Here is a 26,620-nt window from a genome sequence, read left to right as displayed (position 1 = left end):
GAACGAGGCCAAGTTTACCATGTCTCCTGTCCAGCGGATAGAGTTCATGGGGCAGTTCTGGACTCGACGCAAGCCAGAGCGTACCTACCGGAGTCCAGGTTTCGGTCCATGTCTGACATCATTCTCAGTCTCTGGCATTTCCCCACTACCACGGCAAGGAACTTCCTCAAGTTGCTGGGGCATATGGCTGCATGCACCTATGTGGTGAGCTACGCCAGCCTCAGGCTGCGCCCTCTTTAGTCCTGGTTAGCGACTGTGTACTGACCAGCCAGGAATGCGCTGGACTCTGTGGTGACGCTTCCCCTAACGGTGCTAGATTCCAGTGGTGGCTTGACCCACAGGAGGTCTGCATGGGAGTATCCTTCGCTAGCCCCCAGCCATCCCTATCCTTGGGAACAGACACGTCAGATCTTGAGTGGGGGCGCATCTGGGGAATCTCAGGACCCAATGCCTTCGGTCCCCAGAGGACCTCTCCTTGCACATCAATGTCAAGGAGCTATAGGTGGTGCATCTTGCCTGCCTGATCTTCAGATTTCACTTGGCGGGCAGGTGTGTTGGAGTTCTCATGGACAATACCTCGGCAATGTTCTTTGTATCAACAAATGGGATGGGAGGGGGGTGCACACTCCTCTCCCCTGTGCGGGGAAGCCCTCACGTTATGGGACTTTTGCGTACAAAACGGAGTTCACCTAATGGCATGCTACCTCCCGGGGGTGCAGAACAGCCTAGCGGACGCCCTCAGCTGCTGGTCACATGGTCACGAGTGGTCCCTTCGCTGGGACGTGGCATGTTCAGTCTTCTATCTCTGGGGCTATCCGCAGATAGACATGTTTGTCTCGCGGTACAACAGGAAGTGTCAATGGTTCTGCTCCCTCCTGGGGCGCAGTCCGGTGTCTCTCACTGATGCCTTCCTCCTCTTGTGGGAAGGTAGCCTGCTTTACGCGTTCCCTCTGATTCTGATGGTCCACAGGGTACTCCTCAAGATTCACAGGGATCATGCTTGAGTCATACTGATAGCACCGCCATGGCCGCGCCAGCATTGGTTCATGTCGCTACTGCAGATGTCTGTACAGGCACCCCTCGTGTTGCCCCTGCTCTTGGACCTGATCACACAGGATCAAGGCCACCTCCAGCACCCGAACCTGGAGTCGCTCCACGTCACAGCCTGGTTGCTCCATGGCTAAACCCAGTAGAAATGCAATGCTCGCAGCAGGTTAGATAAGTCGTCCTTGGTAGCAGGAAAACCTCCACCAGGGCCACATACATGGCCAAGTGGAAACAGTTTTCCATCTGGGCAGAACAGCAGGGACAGGCCCCATTGCTCACCCTGATCCCACTCATCCTTGACTACCTGCTTCATCTGAAACAGCAGGGTCTGTCCCTCTCTTCGGTTCGGGGTCCACTTGGCGGCCATCTCCGTGTACCACCCAGGAGCTGATGGTGGTTCAGTCTTTGCAAACCCACTGGTTGGTCGCTTCCTGAAGGGCCTGGATAGGCTTTTCCCGCATACTTGACAACCTTAATTTGGTCCTTTCTTCCCTCACAGGGCCCCACTTCGAGCCCCTGGCTACGTGCTTATTACCATATCTCTCTTTTGAAGTCGCATTCCTCGTGGCTATCCACTCGGCTAGGAGGATATCGGAGCTCAAAGCTCTGATGTCCGAGCCTCCATACACTGTTTTTCACAAAGACAAAGTCCAAGTCAGGCCACACCCGGCGTTCCTTCCTAAGGTGGTCTCCCAATTCCACATGGGTCAGGACATTTTTCTCCCTGTGTTCTATCCTAAGCCACACTCCGCCAGCACGAATAGGTTGCATTTCCTAGACGTTCACAGGGCCCTGGCATTCTATATTGAAAGAACCAAACTGTTCAGGAAATCAATCCAACTCTTCATTGCTGTCGCCAACAGGATGAAGGGGCTCCTCATCTCATCACAGCGTATCTCCTCATGGATCACGGCCTGCATCCGTGAATGCTACGATCAGGCTAAGGTGCCTGCCCCGCCGGTCACAGCCCACTCCACAAGGGCACAGGCTTCCTCCACAGTGTTCTGGCTCAGGTCCCGACACAGGAAATATGCAGAGCTGCTACGTGGTCTTCAGTCCATACATTCATGTCGCACTATGCCATCATGCACCAGACCAGAGATGATGCAGCCTTTGGCCGTGCAGTGCTCCAATCCACAGTGAACTCCGACCCCATCACCTAAACTCAGGCTTTTGAGTCACCTGTTTGAAATGGACATCAACAATCACTCGAAGAAAAAACGGTTACTCACCTTTTTGTAACTGTTGTTCTTCGAGATACGTTATTCATATCCATTCCAATACCCACCCTCCTGCCCTTCTGTCAGAGTGCCGGCAAGAAGGAACTCTTCTTGGAGGGTCGGCAGGTCCCTATATAAGGCTCCATGGAGGCGCCACTCCAGGGGGCGCACAGGCTGACCCTACAGCACTGCTAGGGGAAAATCTTCTGCACTCGGCGCGCACACACCTGCCTGGAATGTACATGAACAGCACATCTCGAAGAACAACAGTTACAAAAAGGTGAGTAACCGTTTTTTTATTTTGCAGTCAGTTTGAAGTATTTGTAGCAACTCAGGATAACAAGGTAACTCCTGGAGCCTGTATGCACAGTGTGTCATGCAACTGGGTGGAAAAGGGCTGCTCTGCTCTTGAACAGGGTGTGATTTTGTCAAGTCGCTTACGGATTCCATAGAGCACCATGCTATCAAACTTCTTGAATTCAGCATCTCTTCCCTCTATAAATGTGATTTACAGAATGGGTTTGCAAATAGATTCTATTTTGAAATGGGGTTTTTTTTCTGTTTAAGATTAGCATGTAATATCTCTTTTGAAGCTCCCTCACAGGATTGAAAGGTTAGTAAAGAACAGGTGCTCCATACGTAGCCTGCTACCCAGGTAATATTGCCACTTTGCACTTCTTTAACACCTTTGGTCACAGGATCTCAAAATATTTTATAAATATTAACAAATGAAACCTCTCTCTTTAAACTTTCTATATCTGCTGTGAAGAGTCATTTAGTTTTAGAGAGATCCTGGGAGCACCCACAAGTGGTAATGGGGGGGGAGCTGTTAGTGCTGAACACTCCCTGCAGTAAGACCTTGTTTCAGTTGCTTATATCGTTGCCAAACGTTCACCATTTGGACTGAAGTTTTCCATCCCAAGTGTTTGCCTAAAGTAAAAATGGTTCAACCATTTTCAAGGAAGTGATTAGAAAAAATTACATTCTTTGCTTATGATTTAAAAAAAAGTATTACAATATTTCATGGAGAAGCTCTAGTGCCGCCATGTTTTGGAGCAAGGGCTTGATATGTCATCGGAAGGCCATCATGGTGTCAGGGGTATGCCATTTGCTGTTCTCATGAAAAAACACCCACATTTGGCCAAGTTTTAAGCCTTCAGAATATCTCCGTTTGCACATGTTTTTTAGAACTTGACTGCTACATTCTCCAAAGATTCCTTCTGTACTGGGTAGGCTCCATCCCAGAGCTGCAGGGACTGAGAAGAACTTTCATTGTAATTGCTGCTCCTGGTTTCTGTAGTCAGCAGTAGTGCAGGGCACCAGAATAGAGAGCAGGGAGATGGTCTCTTCTGTGCTGAATGTTCCCCCTTCTAGTCCCCACGTCACGTGGAGGAGGAAGCCATTTATCTCAAATGCAGAGAATACAAGAGCCTGACTGGCAATGAGTGGTGTGGAGGGAATAATTGGGAACAAGAAACCTGGGTCAGGAGGAAAGGCTGGGAGCTGGCAGAAGATTGGGGGAGACACTAGGATTGCCTGAGCGAGAAGAGTTGGACTTGGAATGGGGGGGATAAGAAAACGGGAGTAAGTGGGGACTGGGAGAGGAGAAGACTGAGACTAGATGAATAGCTGGTGCAAGGGGAGGCTGGGACTGGCCAGGCAAGGAGACCGGAAGCCTGGCCTGGTGTCAAAAATGGCTCTTAAAAAGAAATATTTAGCTACAGTATTTCCAGTGCCTTGTGTAATTTGTGTGTGAGTGCGTGTGTAATACTGACGATCACAGCAAGATTTGTCTTGGTTCTATTTTGTGGAATCTGTGAACTCACTGTCTGTATTTTTCTAAATACTCTTGGGTATATCTTGAAAGACAGATGACTTGGGTAACGGTGCCTCAAAGGTAATTCCTGTTTTTTGTTTATCTTGTTCTTGGTCCAGATTTTGAAATCCAATTTGATTTTAGATTTACTTTTTGCAGATCATTTAACACCAGAGTTGTTTCCCAAGGCATTGGTAGTGTGTTTCTGTTTTTTTGTCTGAAATGTACTTTGAAGAGATAATGTAAAAGTAAATTTAAAAAAAATCTCAAACTGACAATAATAATTCTTTGACATGTAGTGTCAGCAACATTCAGCAAAACTGGGACTGAAGAATGTTGCTTAGTGGATGCTCAAATGCTTATTTCAGTTTACATTTTAAGAATTAGCCATTATTTGTTGGGCCCTCTTCTGAGATTTGAAAATTGTAATTCGTCTAGTAATACTTGCTTGCCTCTTGATAAATGTATTTGCTGTGCTTCTAGAGTGGCAGGAGCTCTTTGTTAGAGTGAGTCACTCCAAACCAGTGGCTGTTTCTAAATGTTGTGAAAATAGAGCTTTTTTCTTTGTGTATTTTACTTCCAAGTCAGTGTTTTTCTGCATATGAATACCAAACACAGTAAGATCTAAATACTATTGATCTAAGACTGTTTGGTTTTAAATTTGATTTGAGTCAGAAGTGCCTATTTCGTAGCTTTACCAATTATTCTGATCATCTTTAAAAAGTTAGCTACCCACTCTAACTGGCAGCAGTACCCATGATAATGCAGTATTAACTTATACTTGCAATATGCTGGACTGAGTATATTTAAGGCAACATTAACCCTCCACCCTGTACTCTGTGGTATCCTTTTTCTGAGTCAAAGCTAAGCTTGAAGGTCAGTGGCCAAGGGAGATGCAGGTTTGCATAGCTGTCTGGGATTCCCTTGAATGTCTACTCTCTTCTTGTCTTTTTGCATGCTGTTTGGTGTAACTGCAAAGAATGGAGCAATCTCCATGCATTGCGCTCAGGGGTGTGAAAAAACACCCCCCTGAGCGCTGCAAGATACAGCGCAGTAAAGCCTCAGTGTAATCAGTGCCGCAGCGCTGGGAGCGTGGCTCCCAGCGCTGCAAGCTACACCCGTAAGGGATGTGGTTTACGTGCAGCGCTGGGAGAGCTCTCTCCCAGCTTTGAAATGTCAAGTGTAGCCATACCCCCATGACTGGGAAGGGTATAGGCATAAACAATGAGGAAACTTCACAGCTTCATTAGTAAGAGTTCCCTTCCAAGTGCTTTTGTGAAGTAGGGAATTAAGTGGACCAATGTCCAGTAATAATTTTATCTGAGAACTTTGTGAAAATCAAAAGACTACCTTGAAAGGGACAGTCAGGAGGAATTAGCTGTAGGGACAGTTCTGCTTTTTACAGAAGTGTTTCTGTTAATATGCGTCATGATTGAGTCAGGAGCTTTGATCTGTGAAAGTAGACAGAAAACTGAAACCATGTACTTTTGTCAACTTCAACCATAACAAATAAATGTTAGCATCTGTATAAATCTTCATTAATTTCTTTTCTGATTGATACTGCACTTGTTGAAGTGGTAAAAGCTCCCATTGACTTAAGTGGTGCAGTATCAGAACCTAAAGAGCAACCTTTTTTTGACAAAATAAATTTCCCTCAAAACACTAAATTAACCCTATTTTTATTGTTACATACTATAACAACTTAATACAAAGTATTAAACGTGTGTAAAGCTTGACATTTTACCCCTAGTGCTATAGAGTGTATCATCTTTCCCATTATAAACCTTTAATTACAAAGGTTTATAAACCAGTCTTAATTTTTCTCTGAGGTATAGCAAAGGCCTCTAAGGTCTCAGACTGTGAATAATTCAGTTTACTGTTTACCAACATTTGGAAAAAAAGTTGATTAATCATTTATAGGTTGTATGCAGTGTTGTAACAATATTGGTCCTAGGATTTGAGAGAGACAAGTTAGGCGTGGTGGTATCTTTTATTGGACCAACTTCTGTTGGTGAGAGAGAGATGAACATTTGAGCTCACGCAGAGCTCTTTTTAAACTAAGTGGAGCTAAGTGTGAGCTTGAAAATTCATCTCTCTCTCACCAACAAAAGTTGGTCCAATAAAAGATACTGTATTACCTCAGTCACCTTGTTTCTAATTTATATGTTAGTTATTTATAGGGTATTATAAGAATGAAATAAAGTTAGTATTTTCAATTGCTAATTTTTCCTGTTTTGTTCTTATGCCTCATAAATAGCTCAAATCTTTGAAAGCTAACGTTGTGGCAGTCAATTCATGGTCTTCCTTTTGAATATTTTGGGTCAGGGTAGGATGAGAGTTTAATACCTTTGCCATATTTTTGAGAAATGCAGTTTAATGGATAAATGCTATAGTTGTGTTTTAATTAATATTTATTTGTATTCTATTGTTTGAATAATTAAAATATATATTGCATTTGGACCTCATCCAGATGCCTAACCACCAAGATCTTAGTTCTGCCCTTGTCTCCATGTGGGTGTTCCCTCACACAGTCAGCTGCAGAATTTGGGCCCAGTTAATCTATGAATTTCAGATTCCCTGTGTACTCAGTTACCTGGGAGACATGAAAGCCTTAGATCAAAAACTGTCAGATTTATACAAGAAAAGCGCAATCCTATAAAGGTATGTGCAAGGATGGACCTCATGCCTATGCACAGAGCCCTGCAAACCTGTGGCTATCAGCTTTATATCCATGGATATCTGCAGATGCGGATATCCGTGAACCATGTTTGTGGATTGCGGATGGATGCAGACCCAACTTTTATATCCATGCAGGGCTCTACCTGTGCAGATCCCTTTGCGGAATCAAGACCTAATTTGGTGAAATAAAAATTCACAAACAGCTAATTACAGTTGTCATTACTCTTAAAATTTTAGCTTAATTTTACAGCTCACTTTGTACTTAATACATATTTTAAAAATATTTTGAACTTTCATCAAAGATTTTTTAAAATTTACAATTTAAAAAAAAAACCCACAACTCTTCCTCCTCCACCTCCTCCCTCTTTCCCCCAAAAATCTAAAACAAATCTCCCCACAAAAAAACCCACTAAATTGTAAGGAATGACTCCTGAAATCTATTAGATATCAATCATAATTCTAAATCCCATGGCTTTTATAGATTTGAGATAAAATCAGTACTTTAACAGAGTTTATGTTGTAAATTCCTTAAGTTATGTATTCTTTTATGACCCTCACTTTCTCCACTCTTCCCTCTTAGAGATATTTCATGGGAGTACTTTTATAACTAGGACCTTTGAAAGTGAAGGTCCAAAATCTGTCCCTAATTACGCTGGGGTAAATCTGTCATAATGCCACTTCAGGCAATGGATTTACACTTCAGGTCCAGAGAGCCCAAATCGCCGTTGAATTAAATTGACTCCTATGAAATTACTGTGGCCGATGGTGTCACAGAAGCAGCACACACAGAATCAAAGACAACTGACATATGTGGGTTCAGCTCCATGAAGCTGCCAATGATGAACATGGCCCTATTTATTTATGGCCTCCAAGTTCTGGCTGTCAGGTTAGACAAGACATCTGTTCCTACAATCCTGTTGCTTACAGAATATAATATAGTAGTCCTACCCCCAGGCTGGCAGATCATCAGATTTCTTGAATTAATTGTTTATGCTTAAGAAATGTTGAATGACAATTCTCAGAGTTCATGTGGGGTTTATAAAACCATTGCGTTCTTACAGGAGAGCTGTAGCTGTGTGCTCATGGTTTGTTGGTTTGTTTGAATAGATTTTTCTTTAAATGTGTGTGACTCAGAAAATAAAAGTGGGTTTTCAAACCAACACAAGTTGACTACTCACAAGGGTATCACCAACAGTTTTATGAGCAGGCTGTAAGCTAGTACAGGATCCTCCTCAGAGACCTATCAGCAGGTCTATGAAATGGCATTGTCACTAATTCCAGATTGAACATCCACCCAGCCTTATGAGAGGATAATGTGAACTACAATAAAAGAATGTGTTTGTGTTGGGCATGAGAACACATAATAGAAATACAGAAATGTATAGATGAAAAATGCTAAATCTTAATACTGCATAAATTATTTGTTGTAACTTTGTTCCACAGTTACATATGGGAGATGTTTTCTTAGCCTAGTGCCAGTATGTCATTTAAGAATACCCCTCTAGACATCTTGAAATGATTTAGATGTCTCTGTTATTTTAGTGAAATATTAGATTATAGCACAGTCTAAAGAATGCATAGGACTATGCAGACACTCTTCTATTGTTTTCTTTATATGGATACAGGTGTAAATTGTCTGTGACTTGTGGAGTTTGACCATGTGATTATTATTATTATTAATGGTAGTTACATGGTTAAATCCCTGGATGCTATATTGAAATTTTCCAATTGTATGTACCGACTGGATGGCAAGTGTTTTATGAATAAAGTCATGTAGTGAGCCACTCAGTTAATGATCTTGCACTGCCAGTGAATGAAAAAACAAGTTTCAAAGTTTTTGCCCAGGAGGATGCATTATGTTTTTTCTTCATGCTAATTATTGAATACATTACATTTGCAGGGACATTAAACCAGACAACATCTTGATGGATATGAATGGACATATTCGGTTAGCAGATTTTGGTTCTTGTCTGAAACTGATGGAAGATGGAACGGTAAATTAGAAAGAATGTTACAGCTATGATATCCCCCCGCAACCCACTTTCCTTTCTTGTCTCTACTTGCCAGTGAAATTTCTGCTCACAAAGAAGTCCTGTTTGTGCAGGAAATGTCATTTTTTAAGTGCACATTTTTAGTATTGACAGTGATAGCATTTGTACAGTTTTATAATATGGTTGTGTTTGGTTTCAGTTCAAAATATATGTGCATTCTATTTGAATTCTGTCTTTGTTAAATGCATTTTTATTTCATTTTGTTAATAAAAGTTAATAAAGGGAGGGCATATAATCAAAATTAGTACATATCCATAGGAAAGGTGTAAGACACCCAGTTTTAAGCCTCATGCCATAATCATTATTCAGGCAAAGCACTGATTGATTTCACTCAGATCAGGGCTTTGGCAGAATCAGAATCAGGTACCATTGATATCACTTCATCCTATTGCAGTGCTGTGTTTAAACTTATACAATGTGTGGTGTATATGGCAAGAATGTAGTTCCAGTATGATAATCATACCCTGGAGCATCTGAATTAATAATATGTGTGATTATCAGGGAGATGATGATTAATTTATAACTGCAAACTCAGAAACTGCCTTCTGTTTGGCATTCATCACAGTTCACAGCAAAAGTAAGTTATTAGAATACCAAATAAGTTTTTTCAGAACTTCCGGTTTGAAACACTGAAGTAGCTCAGACACATGAGAACATTTTTCTTCTCATCAGTTGTTATTTAGAAACCTTGTTTTTTGTATTAGAGTTCACTGTTTATAATTTGAATTACAAACTTACATATGCCCGATACCCCTCAACCTCTTTCAACCCCCCCCACACACTGACACTACTGTCTGTAACCGTGTACGTCATTTTTACTCATGGAAATGCTAATGCCGCAGGTCCAGTCTTCGGTGGCAGTTGGAACTCCAGACTACATCTCTCCAGAAATCCTGCAGGCCATGGAAGATGGAAAAGGGAAGTATGGACCTGAGTGTGACTGGTGGTCCCTAGGTGTTTGCATGTATGAAATGCTTTATGGAGAAACGCCCTTTTATGCAGAGTCCTTGGTGGAGACCTACGGGAAAATAATGAACCACAAAGTTAGTGTTTTTTCTATCTTTTGTAAACTAATTTTAGTGATTAAAAGGAGTTAGCTTAAAGGTCTATTTAGAAAGAAAGTTCTTATGTAATGATCATATACATGTTCATAAATCTTAAATATAAATTTGGTTTCCATACATTACATTTTGTGGTTATGAATTGCAACTGGCTTTGCTTTTGAATAAGATAGTCCAAAACTAAAAACCTGGTTATACAATGGTGGCTATTAGTTCACTCCAAGGATTAAGTCTTGGCTATGCTACATCACTCTTGTTCTGTTTTTTGCTGGTGGATCCATTTGTTGGCTTAGGAAAGAGATCCTTAAACATTCTTCCACCTGGAGGCAAAGATAGATTCCAAAAATGTACATGAGACATTTGAATAAATAAAAAAGGAGGAGACAGTTATTGCATTTTCAATATTTTTTATCATCTGGGGAAGATTTTTTCCTTGAAACTTATTGCATTCATTTAACAGTGAGAGCCTGAGTATTTGCAAAGTCCTATTTTTCTGTACAGAAACAACCATGAAGGAACCTGACTTTTGTGACATTTTCTTGGTAATAAACTATTTCCTCCTGTTTTATTCTTTAAGGAGAGGTTTCAGTTTCCTGCACAAGTGACAGATGTGTCTGAAAATGCCAAGGACCTCATTCGAAGGCTCATTTGCAGCAGGGAGCATCGACTTGGGCAAAATGGGATAGAAGACTTTAAGAACCACCCATTTTTTGTTGGGATTGAATGGGATAACATTCGGAACTGTGAAGCACCTTACATCCCTGAAGTCAGCAGTCCAACTGATACATCAAACTTTGATGTGGATGATGATTGTTTAAAAAACTCTGTAAGTCTAAGATTGACATTTTTCCAAATCCTGATTTTCTTCATTTCTTGTGATTACAGAGATTTCCAAAATTTCACACTGAAATCTCAGAATGCTTTGGTGCTGTATGATACCCACCAATGCTGTGTACTAGGCAGATACAAATGCTCATCCACGTAATGAGGCTTGATCCTGCAAACACTTAAGAAGATGAATAAATGTACTCAAGTTGTGTAGAAGTCAGTGTGGGTACTCACTTGAAGAAAGTTACACATATACTTATATGTTTACAGGATGAGACACTTAGGGTATGTTTACAATGCAGTTAAACATCTGTGATTGGCCCATGTCAGCTGACTTGGGCTTGCTGGGCTTGGCTGCAGGGCTGTGAGGTTACAGTGTAGATGGTCAGGCTCAGACTAGAGCCCAGGCCCCATGGGAGTCTCAGAGCTTTGACTCTAGCCTGAGCCTGAACGTCTACAGCAGTGGTTCTCAAACTAGGGCTGCTGCTTGTTTCGGGAAAGCTCCTGGTGGGCCGGGCCAGTTTGTTTACCTGTCGCATCCGCAGGTCCGGCCGATCGCGGCTCCCACTGGCTGCAGTTCACTGCTCCAGGCCAATGGAAGCTGCAGGAAGGGGGCCAGTGCATCCCTCGGCCCGCGCCGCTTCCTGCAGCCCCCATTGGCCTGGAGCAGTGAACCATGGCCGGTGGGAGCCGCGATTGGCTGAACCTGCGGACGCAGCAGGTAAACAAAACAGCCCGGCCTGCCAGGGGCTTTCCCTGAACAAGTGGGGGCCCTAGTTTGAGAACTACAATTCTACAGACCCATAGCCTTAGCCCTGTGAGCCCAAGTCAATTGACGTGGGATAGCTGCTGGTGGTTAATTGCAGTGTAGACATACCCCTAGTCCAGAATAATAATAATGTTCGAGTAACTTTATTATTCTATAACAGTGGATTATAATCATCTGCTCAAAATTGCTCACAGCTGTGCCAATTTTTGATCATTGTAAATGAAATTTTCCATGCCTGATCTCTGCCTCAGGTTGAATTTTTTGAATGTTTGAGTGAAAATGGTTTTGAACAGGAACTTTGAAATTTGGTAGGGGGACAGCCCTAGCATCAGAGAGATGCTTCTTGCTGTCCCTGTGAAAGTACACCCATAAGAATATACATAAGAACGGCCGTACCAGGTCAGACCAAAGGTCCATCTGACCCAGTATCCTATCTACCGACAGTAGCCAATGCCAGGTGCCCCAGAGGGAGTGAACCTAGCAGGCAATGATCAAGTGATCTCTCTCCTGCCATCCATTTCCATCTTCTGACAAAGAGAGGCTAGGGACACCATTCCTTACCCATCCTGGCTAATAGCCATTTATGGACTTCACCACCATGAATGTATCCAGTTCTCTTTTAAATGCTATTATAGTACTAACCTTCACAACCTCCTCAGGCAAGGAATTCCACAAGTTGACTGTGCACTGCGTGAAGAAGAACTTTCTTTTATTTGTTTTAAACCTGCTGCCTATTAATTTCATTTGGTGACCCCTAGTTCTTGTATTATGGGAATAAGTAAATTACTTTTCCTTATCTACACTCTCCACATCGCTCATGATTTTATATACCTCTATCTTATCCCCCCTTAGTCTCCTCTTTTCCAAGCTGAAGAGTCCTAGCCTCTTTAATCTTTCCTCATATGGGACCCTCTCCAAATACCTAATCATTTTAGTTTCCCTTTTATGAACCTTTTCTAGTGCCAGTATATCTTTTTTGAGATGAGGAGACCACATCTGTACACAGTATTCGAGATGTGAGTGTACCATTGACTTATATAAGGGCAATAATATGTTCTCAGTCTTATTCTCTATCTCCTTTTTAATGATTCCTAACATCCTGTTTGCTTTTTTAACTGCCTCTGCACACTGTGTGGACATCTTCAGAGAACTATCCACGATGACGCTAAGATCTTTTTCCTGACTCGTTGTAGCTAAATTAGCCCCCATCATATTGTATGTATAGTCGGGGTTATTTTTTCCAATGTGCATTACTTTACATTTATCCACATTAAATTTCATTTGCCATTTTGTTGCCCAATCACTTAGTTTTATGAGATCTTTTTGAAGTTCTTCACAGTCTGCTTTGGTCTTAATTATCTTGAGCAGTGTAGTATCATCTGCAAACTTTGCCACTTCACTGTTTACCCTTCTCCAGATCATTATGAATAAGTTGAAAAGGATTGGTCTGAGGACTGACCCTTGGGAAACACTACTAGTTAGTTACCCTTCTCCATTCTAAGAATTTACCATTAATTCCTACCCTTTGTTCGCTGTCTTTTAACCAGTTCTCAATCCATGAAAGGACCTTCCCTTTAATCCCATGATAGCTTAATTTATGTAAGAGCCTTTGGTGAGAGACCTTGTCAAAGGCTTTCTGGAAATCTAAGTGCAGATTTATTATAAACCACAAAAGTCTGCTGTTTGCACATGTGCAGTAATGCTTGTTCAGCATTTGCTTCTGAATTTTCTGGACATGACAGCTGCATTGTATATGCGCCCAGGCTCCATTGAGTGTTCTATATTGTTCTGATGCAGCCAAACTGACATGAACCTCCAGGTAGGACATAGACAAAATTAATCCCTGCTCCTGCTGTTTTCCCCCATCAAAATACCTTTTGTCATAATGGAATGTGGAAAGGCCCTTACTACTGGAACTCAAGTGGTAGAGATCTATGCTATATAGCTGAAGGTCTTAGAGTCAGGTCGTGCAGGGAATGTCTACAGTTTTACATGATAGTGGGTTTTTTTGTTTGTTTTTTTCATTTTTCTTTTCTTAAGTTTTTTAACCTTACGTACAAAGATATATGTTAAAAGAACATGAAGGTTGCAAAGTCAAGCACTCAAAAGTAGAAGTGCCAGAATTAAGGTTGCCTATATGGAGATATGTTATACTGCCATCATGTACCTGATCACATACAATTTTTTCCACAGGATCTCTGGAGGAAAGGAACAGGGGTCCTCTGACTGGCATTTGACTCTGACTGAATATAACTAGAATCTATCCCTGGCTCTGATACTGGGCCAGTCACTTAAATTGGACACTAATTGTTTAGACTTCGTTTTCTGGGTGCCTAATATGAAACACCTAGGTCTGCTTTTCAGAAGAGCTGCGCCCTCCAGCTCCTTTTGAAGTGAATCTGTGGATTCTCAGAACCTCTGAAAAATCTGACGCAAAATTAATGGACATTTAAAAAAAATTATTGCAAATTTTGGCCTTAATATTTCTTTGCCTCAATCCCTATCTGCAAAATGGGAATGATTATACCTCCCTGTCTCATAGAGGTGTTCTTAGGGCTGGTCTACATTAGGGAGGGGATCGATCTAAGATACGCAACTTCAGCTACGTGAATAACGTAGGTGAAACCGAAGTATCTTAGATCGAATTACCTACCATCCTCACAGTGCGGGATCGACGTCCGCGGCTGCCCCTGTCGACTCCGCTACTGCCGTTTGCGTGGGTGGAGTTCCGGAGTCGACAGGAGCGCGTTCAGGGATCCATATATTGTGTCTAGATGAGACGCGATATATCGATCCCCAAGAAATCGATTGCTACCCAGCGATACGGCGGGTAGTGAAGACGTAGCCTCAGAAAAGTTCATTAATGTTTGTAAGTTACTTAGGTACTATAATCGTGCCATAGTAAAGTCTATGAGGACATTAATAATTTTTTTATACAGTGCAGGGTTTGGATGTTGTGCAGTAAATGAGGTAAGGGGCCACACATTCAATCCTGGGGATAAAAGGAAATACTGACTAGCTGCCATATTTACTGATAACTGTCCATCTTGTAAATTTGAATGAAGCAGGGATCCTATGGAAAAGTAATATATGATAATGTAATCAGAGACTGTATACACATGCATATGCACAAGGAAGCAAAGTTTAGGTTGCACGGCTACCTTAATTCTGACATTTTCTAGCTTTTGAGTGCTTGACATTACAACCTTCATACAACATTTGTTTAATATAGTTGTTTTGTATGTACTGTGATACGTTTAGATTACATTTATGGTACTGTCAGCATAAGTGTATTGAACTTACAAATTGCAGAAAATTTATATCTTGATCCTTTTGCAGCAATCCACAAAACATCAATGTACTCCTTCAGAAACCCTACAGGGGTTTAAAATTGCATCTATCATGTTGCAGCTACATAACTGAAGATAACTATCCTATCTCCTTTATGTCATCTTTTCATTAGACTGTTTGTAATCACTTCCACCACCCCTTTCTGCTTTGAAATTGCCTTTGTTTTATTGTGAAGGTAGAAACAAAGGCCCCAGTCCTGCAGTGTGGTCTAGTAGTATGGATCCTTGCACTCTTGTGGAGTCCCAACGACCTCAGTGGAACATTGCAGGGGTCTGTGCTAGCGTATCCCATTGTAGAACCTGGGGTCAAAGCTTAACATTTTCCACTCAATTCTACTTTTATACTACATTGACATTATTTTTAAAAGGGACCCTTTCAAGATTGCAGCAATAATATGCACAATTTTTAATGAAGACATTGTTAATAAATAGTACAACCTTAAATTACTAGATCTGAAAGATTTTTTTAAAATCCAATGTACTTTTAGCTAGTTTGCAGCAATTGTATACATTGAGGTAAGACCAGTCAGTTACCCTTTCCGATACTTCGCAGTCGTATATTCATAGTGTATTTGGGTTCCCCGAATCACCTGAGAACATTCAAATATATCTTCCTTCCAAAGTCCATCTCTCACCTCCGTCTTTTTCCTCCAACCCCCACCAAAAAAGCCTCCAAAACTTTATAGCCCTGGTTCTGCAAATGTGCTTAACTTTAAGTATGTCGGTATTCTCGTGGGGTAAAAACTTGGCAAAAGCTCTGACCCAACATGCTCTCTTGCACCAATACTACAGTGATGATTGTGCATCACATTCAGCAGAACATCTGGAACTCCATTCCGTTCAATGTGAGCCAAAGCGCTGACCTGTGGACCAAGTGTAAAGCCACATTGATGATGATACGGACCACGCGAAGCAGGCAGTTAAATTCTAGGTGTACCTCAGCCAGAAGCAGAAGGTTAAGGACAGCATCTATTGTCAACTGCCTAACAGCAAAACCTGGTTGCTGAGGATGACAATGTCTCTTGAGGAGAGGCTGCATACTACCAAGCAAAATGTGAGCAAAGACCTTTTGAGGGACTGTCGATAACGATGTCAGCCTGTAGTTGCCACACTCAGCGTGAGATCCTTTGTCCTTGTACAAGGACGCTATGATGCCATCTTTCCATTCTGCTGGTATTTTGCCTGATGTCCACACTTAGGAACAGCTGATGCAAACCAATGTCCACTGGTTCCGAGGCACTTTTAAGCAACCACTGGTGTGTGGCAGAGGTGCATTCTTGTCCCAGTGCTATTCTGTTGAGTTGTCGCCTGCCTATTAGAATGTGCTGAGCCGCACCTCTGAATCAAGGTTGGTCAAGAAGTATTCACCAATCAAGACTATGTCGATAATGCTTTCCTGCTTGTGAAGAAGTCACCCTCCAAGGTCTCCAAGATGCCACTTGTGTGATAGAGTTGAACATCTCATGGCAGAAGACCAGAACCTCGGAGCTGGGCCACAAGAATCTCCGGTAAAGTGGGATCAAGGACTATGAAGAGCATTGACTAGTTCATCTACCTAGGCTGCAAGTAGAGTTCAAATGGTTGTAGCAAATTAGACGTTCTTCAATGAATAAGTCTTGCCTCCTCCTGCATGAAGTCCTCGTCTTGCTTACAGACACAAATGTCTTTGTGCTGAGACAAAGTTTAGGATCTATCGAAGCGATATGCTACCTGTACTTCTGTATTGGTTAGAAACCTGGGCCCTCTTCCAGGCAGACTTTGAGTGTCTAGAAACATTCCATATGCGCTGTCAGGAGCCAAATCCTCAGCATAACGTGGTTTGACTTTGTGTGAAATGTCAGTCTTGTAAAGATTTGACCTTTCTTCAGTCATTCATTACATTTGAAAGTTGTGTTACCTGCTCTTTGCCTGTATCATCAGGATACATAAAAAATCCACACTGTGCTCTGAATCTCTCCATCAGTACACAAAGGGGTGCTTGCTCTGACCTTGCAAGGTACTGCCTGCCAGACAATCCCAGATAATCATGGATTTAAAGGCTTGAGCCAGATCTGGGAACTTCACTGTATGATGACTTGTGTGACGCCATCAGGCGTGGTCACTCTAGTCCTCAGTAGACTATGCATGTTTGATTAGTCTCATTGAAATCAAGTGAACTATTCATATGCTTAAAATTAAGCATGTGCATAAGTGTTTGCAAGATCAGGCCTAAAACTGTATTTGCTGAATTAAAATAAAATAATTTCTTATCAAATCTGTGAATGTCTGCATTTGTAACCACCTTTTAATTTTAAGGCAAAAACTTAATTTCAGTCCTAAACTACTTACATGTTCCTTTAAATTCTAGTGTGCATTATGTTGGTACTTTGCAAACCAGAATGTTTGAGGCTTGTTTATACTAAGTTTATACTCCACTCAGGAGGTATTATGATGCTGTTTTTTGTAAAATACGTCGCTTCAGAGTGAAAAATAAAATATCACACTCAGTAGGTATGGTCATTATTATGAGGGGTTATGTGCTGGGAAATGGAGTAATTCAAATTTTGATATTATTAATCTGAATTCCAATTTTACAAACTTCTGATATGCTCCCTCAGCTATTTACCAAATCTGTCTTTGCTTGCGTAGTAAAAGATTTGTCTTCTGTTTAAATATTGCTTCTTCAAATTTTGACTCCCAGTTTAATTTGGAAGAGTGTCTTCTAGAATGATCTAATGTCATTTTCACTCTTTCTGTTATCTGAGTATAAAGGTTTCCAAGTGAGAGTAAGGAGAAATGGGCTGGGATTGCAGGGAGTTGGGAGCTGACAAATTATGGGCAATGTCTTCAACCATTTGATTTTTGCATGTTGAAGTGTGTTTTCCATCGTTAAATTTCTGCCCATGACCAAAAAAGTGTTTCACTTCTATAGGAAATTTTGAACTTGCTTTCTTTTGTTCTAACTCCTACTACTCCCTGATTGGTGAATTTTCATATTATATCAGTGGGAATGATTTATTCACTGTTACTTCAACTGATATGAAGTTTTGGAAGGGGATTCTTCCACGCCAGGTACAATCTGTGAACCCCAGAAGGGGACTGAGAGTATATTAAGATTATCTGCAATAGTGATTGTAAAGCAAACGTGCATGTATAGTCATGGAAATTCTTGTACACACCAGTGAGTGTTCTAATTAGATGTCAGGTACTAGAATTTGAAATTAACATGGGATGCAATCAGAGGTTATTTGACTCCCCAAAAATATGGATTATTTGTTGTTTTTCTAAATTTTTATTTAGATAAAGAGCTTTCCAAACTTAAATCTTCTAAATATGAGGATAGAAAAGAATGCAGAAATCAAGGAATTTTTTCTCACTGTCTGTTTCTATCCAGCCATCCTTTAGATTTTACAATGCCCATTGTGCTAATTAAGGAAGTACTATATAGATTTTGACATTCATTTTTCGCACATTTTAAATTTTAACACAATTCATTTCTGGTGATAAGTGACCATAAGGACTCATCCATAATCACTAAAAGGCTGTGGACTGTTGCATACTAAGCTGTATCTCTTAAAAATTCTTACAGTACTTAGGCTAGTAATTCTTGACTCCGAGTGTCAAGAAGTTAAGATTCTTCTGGAATGCTATCCAAAACTGTCATTAAAACATGGCTTTGGTTCTTCTGAATGACATGTTATTCTCAGTCTTTTCCTGCTTGATTTAACATGCAAAACTATAAAAAAAAAACACGTAGAGAGTTGCTTTCCACTTTACATTTGTTCATCTTTTCCTAAAATGTAACCCTTTCTTAAAGTGACAGGCCCTTTTAGAGCTTTCAAGGTGATAGTCTTCTTCAAAATTAGTTTTTTCTGGTGATTAAGGTGATGTAATAGGATGCAACTACATAAGAAAAGCTGGGAGATAAACAAGAGTATAAAGGCATGAATCTTGCACCCTTATTGAAGAGGATATTACAGTATTTGGAGTACATACCCCTCTCCAGCCCCATAGTGATTGCAACTGTGTGGCCTAGTGATATCTTAGGGTTTGTACACACTAATGCTTACTTCAGTATAACTTAAGTCCCTCAGGGGTGTGGAAAAGCCACCCCCCTGAGCAACATAACTTACACCAACCTAAGCACTGGTGTGGACAGCACTATGTTGGCGGGAGATACTTCCCTGCCAACATAACTACTGCCTCTCAGTGAGGTGGAGTAATTATGCTGATGGGAGAGCTCTCTTCTGTCAGCATAGAGTGTTTGCAAAGCAGCACTACAGCAGCTCAGCTACATCTGTACGGTCTAGCGTAGACTAACCCTTAGTGTTAGCACACGGAGGATCTGAGTTAAAGGCTTGAGCTTGGTATGTTGTTCCTGGGCTGGCAGAAGCTAGAAGCACTGTGAAGGAAGCATGCTCAGTCCATTGATAGAGTTTTGAGCATCCTATCATATCATTCTTTCCAGCAACCACTCTGATTGACATTCCCTCTAGGGGAATCACTAGGCTATCTCAGGAGTTGGATTGACAGACTTCAGAGAGGGAGAACAAGTTGACTCAAGAGGTAGGGAAAGTAAAGGAAAGGATAGCTCTGACAGCATCTTCAAGAATCCTTAGGGAGAAAGAAAATAATGAACCAGCTTTTAATTTCCATAATAACCTTTAATGATACCACATCTGAATAAAAAGTCCTCTTCCTGTGAACTATTTGTATCTTTTTGAATTCAGAGCCAGATTTAGATTTTGCTGTTTCATATTTAATCTTCAAATAAAGATCATTGTGGATCTGGTTAGTGAAACAGCAGCACTAACATTTGATGATTCATTACCATGCAGTAATGTTTTTCAAAATTGGTAGAATTCAGCTTAACCAGATGTTCTTTTATCTCCTAGGAGACAATGCCTCCACCAACACACACTGCATTTTCTGGTCATCATCTGCCATTTGTGGGTTTTACATATACAAGTAGCTGGTAAGTCAGAGTTCTTCAGTTGTCAAAGTATGGTGGATACATGAATGTGCTAAGCTTCTGATCTGTTGTGTGCCACAAGTTTATATAAACCTATAAAATAGAGTGAAGAAACAACTGCACTTGGCTCTTGAGGAAAATGCTTTTATTAAGCAGATTATTGTATGCTCAGTAGTTGAATAGGACACATCTAAAATCAGACCCTGTCCCAAGGAGCCAATTCTCTTACAGTCTGGTCTACACCTGAAACTTAAGCTTGAATTAGCTATATTGCTCAGAGGTATGAAATATCCATGTCCCTAAGATGTAGTTAAGCCAGCCTGTGTCCCTGTATAGATGTTGCTAGGTCAATGGGAGAATTCTTCTATCGATCTAGCTACCACCCCTCGAGGAGGTGGATTTAGGAGCAGCAATGTAAAAACCTCTTCCGTCACTGTAGCAAACGTCTACACTACAAGCAGTGAACTGCAGCAATGCCACTGTAGTGCAGACATAGCCTCAGGCTATGTCTTCACTACACACCAGTGGTGGTGACATGTAGTGTACCAGTAGCTACATGCTGTAGTGAAAAGCAGGCTGTGTCGACACTGCAGTGTGTAGCTATGCAGACAGTGAAAGGCTCTGGCAGAGGGGAAGTGCTGGGGAAAGGCTTCAACAGCTCACTGCTGCTGGAGCCTTTCACTGTGGCAAGGAAAGACTCTGGCAGGGGGGACGCACAGGCAAAGGCTTAGCCTTTCCCCATTGCCAGAGTCTTTCCTTGCATTAAGGATGAGCTCCAGCAGCAGGGAGCTGGCAGAGCCTTTCCCTGCAGCAGGAAGAGGCTCTTCAGTATAGAGCTGCCCAGAGCCTTTCTCTGCTGGGAGGAGTCTTCCTGTGGTGGGGGAAGACTCTAGCAGCAGGGAGATAGCAGAATGCTACATTGTTAAAAATAGCACTGGAGAGAGGGAGAGACAGCTTGTGTGAATATAGAGCACATAGGGCAATGCTTGATTTTGTGCCAGGGCTTGTCAGGGCTGACCCCCGGCACCTCTAGGCTTGGCGGTTCATAGCCCTGGCACCTCTGGGCTTGGTCCACCAGTTATGAAAGTAAAAATACTGCTTGAGCCCCAGCACCTCTTTTATTACAAATTAACCACTGGCATAGGGTATGTACTTGCATACATATTCACATCCTTCAGACATGTCTTTACTCTGCTTGCCTAAGCTATGCCTCACTGGCTACACTGCTGTTTATACCTGTGCTAGGAGGGCTGAGTACGTATGTATTCTACATGCTGCTGAAAGAAGCATGCAGTGTAGACGATACCTTACGGGTGCAATTTACTCCTATGCAGAGAGCCAGCATAAGGCCTGTTTTAAGATCTTATTCTAGCTTCTGGCCAACATGTGATTTTCACCCTAAAAGAGACACAGAGGTAAGATAAGATGCACTGGGAGACTCAGAGAAGGTATCAGCTTTAACTGTTTTTTAAATTATTTTCTTTCCTGTCCTTTCATGGCCCTTAAATATTAATGGCATTGAGAAGTTGTTTAACTATGTTGACTAGAGTTTATAGTTTTCTTAGAAGAAGCGAGCCTTTTGGAGGAAATTGAACAAGAAGAGAGTAGAGTCTTAGACAGTACCAGTGAAAAGTGAACGAACATTAGCTACTGTTGAGATGAGTGTGACAACTGATGCAAGTTTTAAGTTTAACTTTGGTCAGTATTTACCTAGAGGTACAATAAATACTAATGTACCAAAAAGCCAAGGGCCTGATTCTGGCAAACATCTGTGGTTAATGTTACTCACATGAGACGTTCCATTGACTTCAGATAAACTACTCACCTAAATAAAATTAAGCATGTGCATAAGTGCTTGCAAAATCAGGTTCCTAGCCCTTTCATTATGTAGTTACATACATGTCTTTATGAGAAGGATCTGGATATGTCTCAATTTTAAATTGTGAAATTTCTTAAGTGTCATTTTTTCAAAAACAAACATTACAAAGGGGGAAATTAAATTAGAAATCTGGGAGAAATTAATTACAGAGAAGACCAACCAAATTACATTAATTTCCATCTAATAATGATACTTAAAATTGATATTGTGGATCTTCAGAGTACTTGGCAAACAAATTAGTAATTAATATGAGCTGATATATTAATATAATTTTAGATCTTGATCTTGTTGACCATTCGGAAGGTGACTTTTAGTTAATTGGCTGATTCCAGACTATCCTTTTTGCTTATCATTAATCAGAATTATTTTTTACTTGTGGCATTAAAAAATGCATTCACAAGATAACTAATGTTGGTTTCCCTAATTAAGTTGCTACAGTCATTAAAAAGTTTTATTATTTTACTGTGATGGAAAAATTTAAAACAATCATTTACTGGTCTGGTCAACTGCTTGAATTTTATTTATTTTTTTTCTAAAATTACCTAACATTTAAAATCTTTTTTTTTTTTTCCAGTGTGCTTTCAGACCGCAGTTGTCTGAGAGTTACAGCTGGACCACCCGCTATGGACCTTGATGCCAGTGTTCAAAGGACTTTGGAGGATAGCTTAGCAACAGAAGCTTATGAGAGGAGAATAAGGCGCCTGGAGCAGGAAAAACTTGAACTCAGTAGAAAACTGCAAGGTAAAGCAATTAGAAAGACCGTTTTGTCACTTTCAGTTGGATTAGGCTGTAGGTTTTGTGAAGTACTTTCAATATTATGGAAAAAAAATTAAAATGTGTTTCCAGGAATGCTTCCCTTTGGAAATTAATCTGCTTCATTACTTCTATTGACAGATTACACTTAGTTTTTTTTTAAAGTCCTAAAGCATCCCATATATGCCACTTACAATCTGTTGAATTCGCTGAAGCCATGGGTTGGTTATAACTCCAGCTGTGAACACTACATACTTATTATCTGGGGTGGGGGAAGAATCTAGATTTGTGTATTTGGTGCCTGCTGAAGTAGAAGTAAGTAGAAATTGTATGATTTAAAGTCCCCATCCTACAAAAACATTTGCATGTTCTTAACTTTATGTATGCAAGTAATTCCATTGATGCCAGTGGGGATATTCACACGTGTAGTCTTTACAGCGTTGAGCCCTAGTCTGTTTACAGAGAGGCAGGGAAAGCTATAATACAGAAATTAGTGTACAACCCCACAAAACAAGGCTCATCTTTAAGTGTAAGGTACAGTATGTTGTTCTTTCTTCTTTAGAGGCATTCAAATGTATGGATTGTTTCGATTTTCTGAAGCATCCCTTGTTTCTTTATTGTGTTCTCTTTTCCTGCTTTTGTGAGTGCACACACATTATTGTAACCACAATTTAGGCACCAGTGTTTTAAAGTTTAACCAATGTGTTTGTTTAATATACCTCAGCAGATACTCTTTTCATAGATCCATGGAGTTTATAGCCAGAAGGGACCATTAGATCATCTAGTCTGACAGGCCATTGATTTTCATCCAGTTACCCCTTTATTGAATCTAATAACTTGTCTTTGACTAAAGCATAACTTGTGTTTGGCTCACGCATATTTTCCAGAAAGGCATCCAGTCTTGATTTGAAGACATCAAGAGATGGAGAATCTACCACTTCCCTGAGTAGTTTGTTCCAGTGGTTAATCACACACTCTGTTGAAATTTGTGCTTAATTGAATTTGTCTGACTTCAGTTTCCAGCCATTGGTTCTTGTGATGCCTTTCTTTGCTATATTAAAAAGCCCTTTAGTACCTTGTATTTTCTCCCCATAAATATATTTATATACTGTACTCAAGTCACCTCTTAATCTCCTTTCTGATAAACTAAAATGATTGATCTTTTTAAGTCTTTCACTGTAAAGCAGCAGTTCTCCAAACTTCATTGCACTGCGACCCCCTTCTGACAACAAAAATTACTAAATGACCCCAGGAGTGGAGACCAAAGTCCGAGCCTTCCCAAGCCCTGTGCCTGAGCTCTGCTGCCCCGGGTGGGGAGTGGGGGCCCCCAAACTGAAGCCCAAGGGCTTCTACCCTGGGTGGGGGGAAGAGGGGCATGTAACCTTAGCCCTGGGTGGTGGGACTGTGGCTTCAGCTTTAGCCCCAGGAAGTGGGGCTTGGGCTTCGGCCTTGGGCCCCAGAAAGTCTAACACTAGCCTTGGCGACCCATTAAAATGGGGTCCTGACCACAGTTTGAAAACCCATACTGTAAGGCATTTTCTCCAGCACTAATTTTTGTGGCTCTTTTCTGCACTTTCTCCAGTTTTTTCAATATCTTTTTTAAAATTTGAACACCAATATTGATCTCATCAGTGCCATACACAGAGATAAAATAACCTTTTTATACATCAAATCACTTTATTAGCCCCTTTTGCCACACCATCACCCTGAGAGTTCAAGTTCAGTTGCTTGTCCACTATGACTTTTAAATCCTTTTTGGCATCACTGCTTTCCAGGATATAGTTTCCTAGATATGATCCGCATTCTTTATTCCTAGGTGTATCACGTTGCATTTGACTGTATTAAAACACATTTTGCTTGAATGAGCCCAAACTCATCCAGGTTTGGCAAGTTTTATCAGCGATGATTTTATAGTTACTTCCGGATCAGTGATGAAAAATGTGAATAGTAGCAAGCTTAGTACTAATCCCTGTGAAGTCCAATTAGAAACAACACCATTCAGTGATTTCCCCATTAACTGCTTTTTGAGATCTGTTAGCTAGCCAGTTCTTAATTCATTGAGTGTGCTTTATTGATATTGTATAGCACTAATTTGTTAATCAGAATGTTGTGTGATATTAAGTCAAATGCCTTACTGAAGTCTTAATATATTACACCTATACAGTTGCCTTTATCAGCCAAACTTGTAATGTCATCAAATAATGTAATCAGGTTTGTTTGACAAGACCTATTTTCCATAAAACCATTTTGACTGGCATTCATTATATTCCTACCCTTTAATTCTTTATCAGTTGATTTCCAGATCAGCTTTTCCATTATTTTGGCCCAGATTTGTCAGGTTAATGGGCCTCTAGTTTCCCAAGTCATCCCGCTCACCCTTTTTGAATAGTGGCACAACATTAGCACTCTTCTAGTCTACTGGGATATTCATGATAGTCTAAGTGTTATTCATATTAACATCAGAGAGCCAGAGATCTCCTCAGACAACTCTTTTAGGATTCTTGAATGCAAGTTTATCCAGGTTTTCTGAGCCAGGATGACCTGACCACCACAAAACACAGGATGCTTCTCACCCCCAAAAAAGAGCTAGATAGTATGCAGTGATAGATATAAATTATCATCATCATCACCTGCATCCAAGATACTTGGTTCCATTTCTCCACAGTTTTTTTACCGGCATGGTATGTCCATAGTTTTCTGTGGAGGCAGGCCCCAGCCTGTGCCAAACTCTCCTCAAACCCGGTAGCTTTTGCTCAGCAGGTGTTTCTGCCCCTGATTCTTTTCCCTAGACACTCCTAGATACAACTCCAGTATTCCAGAGCACTGTCTCATCCTTCTTTCTTCTCCTTAGAATGAGCTGGTTCTAACTTATATAGGCCCACACCCTTCCACTCTCAGCTGTCTTTGAGAGGACTACTAATTGGAGTCAGCTGCTTGGGTATTTTGGTTTTGTTTTCCTTCCCTCCCCCATGTGACAGTTCACTCTGTTACACCCTATTAGATATTGTGTAACTTCCGTTACTAATGGACTGGATAGTACTTCATCATCCCCATGTGATACAACCACACCATCCTGTTCCTTTCCAATACAGAACAAAAATATTAATTGAACCCTTCTGCCTTTTCTTCATAATTAACATTTTACCATCTCTTTTGTTCCTAGTACACTTTTTTAAAACTTCTTGTCCTTAGCCCTGCTATCTATGGATTTTTTCCCTGATGTTGTTAGCTTTCCTTGTCAATTTTCTGAACATCATAACTTCTAATTTATATCAATAGTTACCTATTCCCCCTTTTTCAATTTAGTAGATACTTTTTTTTTATTTATAATTTCTGTCTTCCCTCACCCCCCAACCAGGATGGGCTTTTAGTTGAAGATGTTTGATTGTGGGATCATGGCTTTTTAGCCATCTAATAAACTCTGCTTAAAAAATCTCCCAATTTTCATTTGCATTTTTTGTCTAAACTTTTCCTCTCAATCAGTTTCACTCATAATTTTCTTGAGCTTTGGGGAATTATCCCTTTTGAAGCACCAGGTGTATATCTATAATTTTTATACACTCTAATGATGTTTTACTACTGGATGCATTAGATCTCCAGCATGCGTTTACCAAATTGAAGTGTCTTGTAACAACACAATTTCCTCCCCACCCCCATCCCCCCACATTACAGACAGGTGTTTACGGAGTAACTCATCCTGATCTCTAGTTTGATTTGATGGTCTGCTGGTTAACACCTTGATCCATGTGCATTAAAAAGCATGTGCTTCTGAGTTACCAATTACTTGTAATTGTGCCCTTAGTGTACAGTGTCACTCCTCCACATGTGCTATCTTTCCTGAACAGGTTATAATCAATGCTTTTAACATTCCAAATAAAGCAGCTGAAATCAGTAAGGCCAAGTATATCAAATTTCTTCACGTCAGTATGAATTTTCAATTCCTCCTGTTTTTTTCCAGTCTCCTACCATTGGTATAGACACAATTTTGTGCACTTCTCCACTTACACTGGTCTACAATTTTTGAGAAGTCGTCTGCTTCAGAGATAAAATGTGATATTTATTATGTATTTTGATGTGCTGAATTCAAATGACAATTAAAACAACTGATTGGCTACTGTTTCTAAGATTTTACATTTTAGGTCTATGTGTATTGTGTAGATAGAGTTTTAATCATACATTGTAAACCTAGGTCTTTTCATGTGTTTATGGTTGCTTT

The 26,620-nt window shown here is 40.7% G+C and overlaps 2 protein-coding genes across 5 annotated transcripts in view; one reads left to right on the top strand and one right to left on the bottom strand.

Annotated features, from left to right (window-relative positions):
* XDH (xanthine dehydrogenase) overlaps positions 1 to 26,620 on the bottom strand; it is an 855,537-nt gene that overhangs the window by 364,479 nt on the left and 464,438 nt on the right. The window lies entirely within an intron of this gene.
* CDC42BPA (CDC42 binding protein kinase alpha) overlaps positions 1 to 26,620 on the top strand; it is a 362,571-nt gene that overhangs the window by 205,921 nt on the left and 130,030 nt on the right. For all 4 annotated transcript variants that reach the window (XM_050948407.1, XM_050948405.1, XM_050948404.1 and 1 more), the window contains exons 6-10: positions 8,663 to 8,756; positions 9,656 to 9,856; positions 10,452 to 10,700; positions 19,696 to 19,775; positions 22,226 to 22,392. In XM_050948407.1, the coding sequence (XP_050804364.1) occupies positions 8,663 to 8,756; positions 9,656 to 9,856; positions 10,452 to 10,700; positions 19,696 to 19,775; positions 22,226 to 22,392 (791 nt within the window). The remainder of the gene's footprint in view (positions 1 to 8,662; positions 8,757 to 9,655; positions 9,857 to 10,451; positions 10,701 to 19,695; positions 19,776 to 22,225; positions 22,393 to 26,620) is intronic.

This window comes from Gopherus flavomarginatus, chromosome 4 (genome assembly GCF_025201925.1).
Source record: "Gopherus flavomarginatus isolate rGopFla2 chromosome 4, rGopFla2.mat.asm, whole genome shotgun sequence".
Taxonomy (NCBI): Eukaryota; Metazoa; Chordata; order Testudines; family Testudinidae; genus Gopherus; species Gopherus flavomarginatus.
This window is presented reverse-complemented; position numbering and strand designations above follow the sequence as displayed.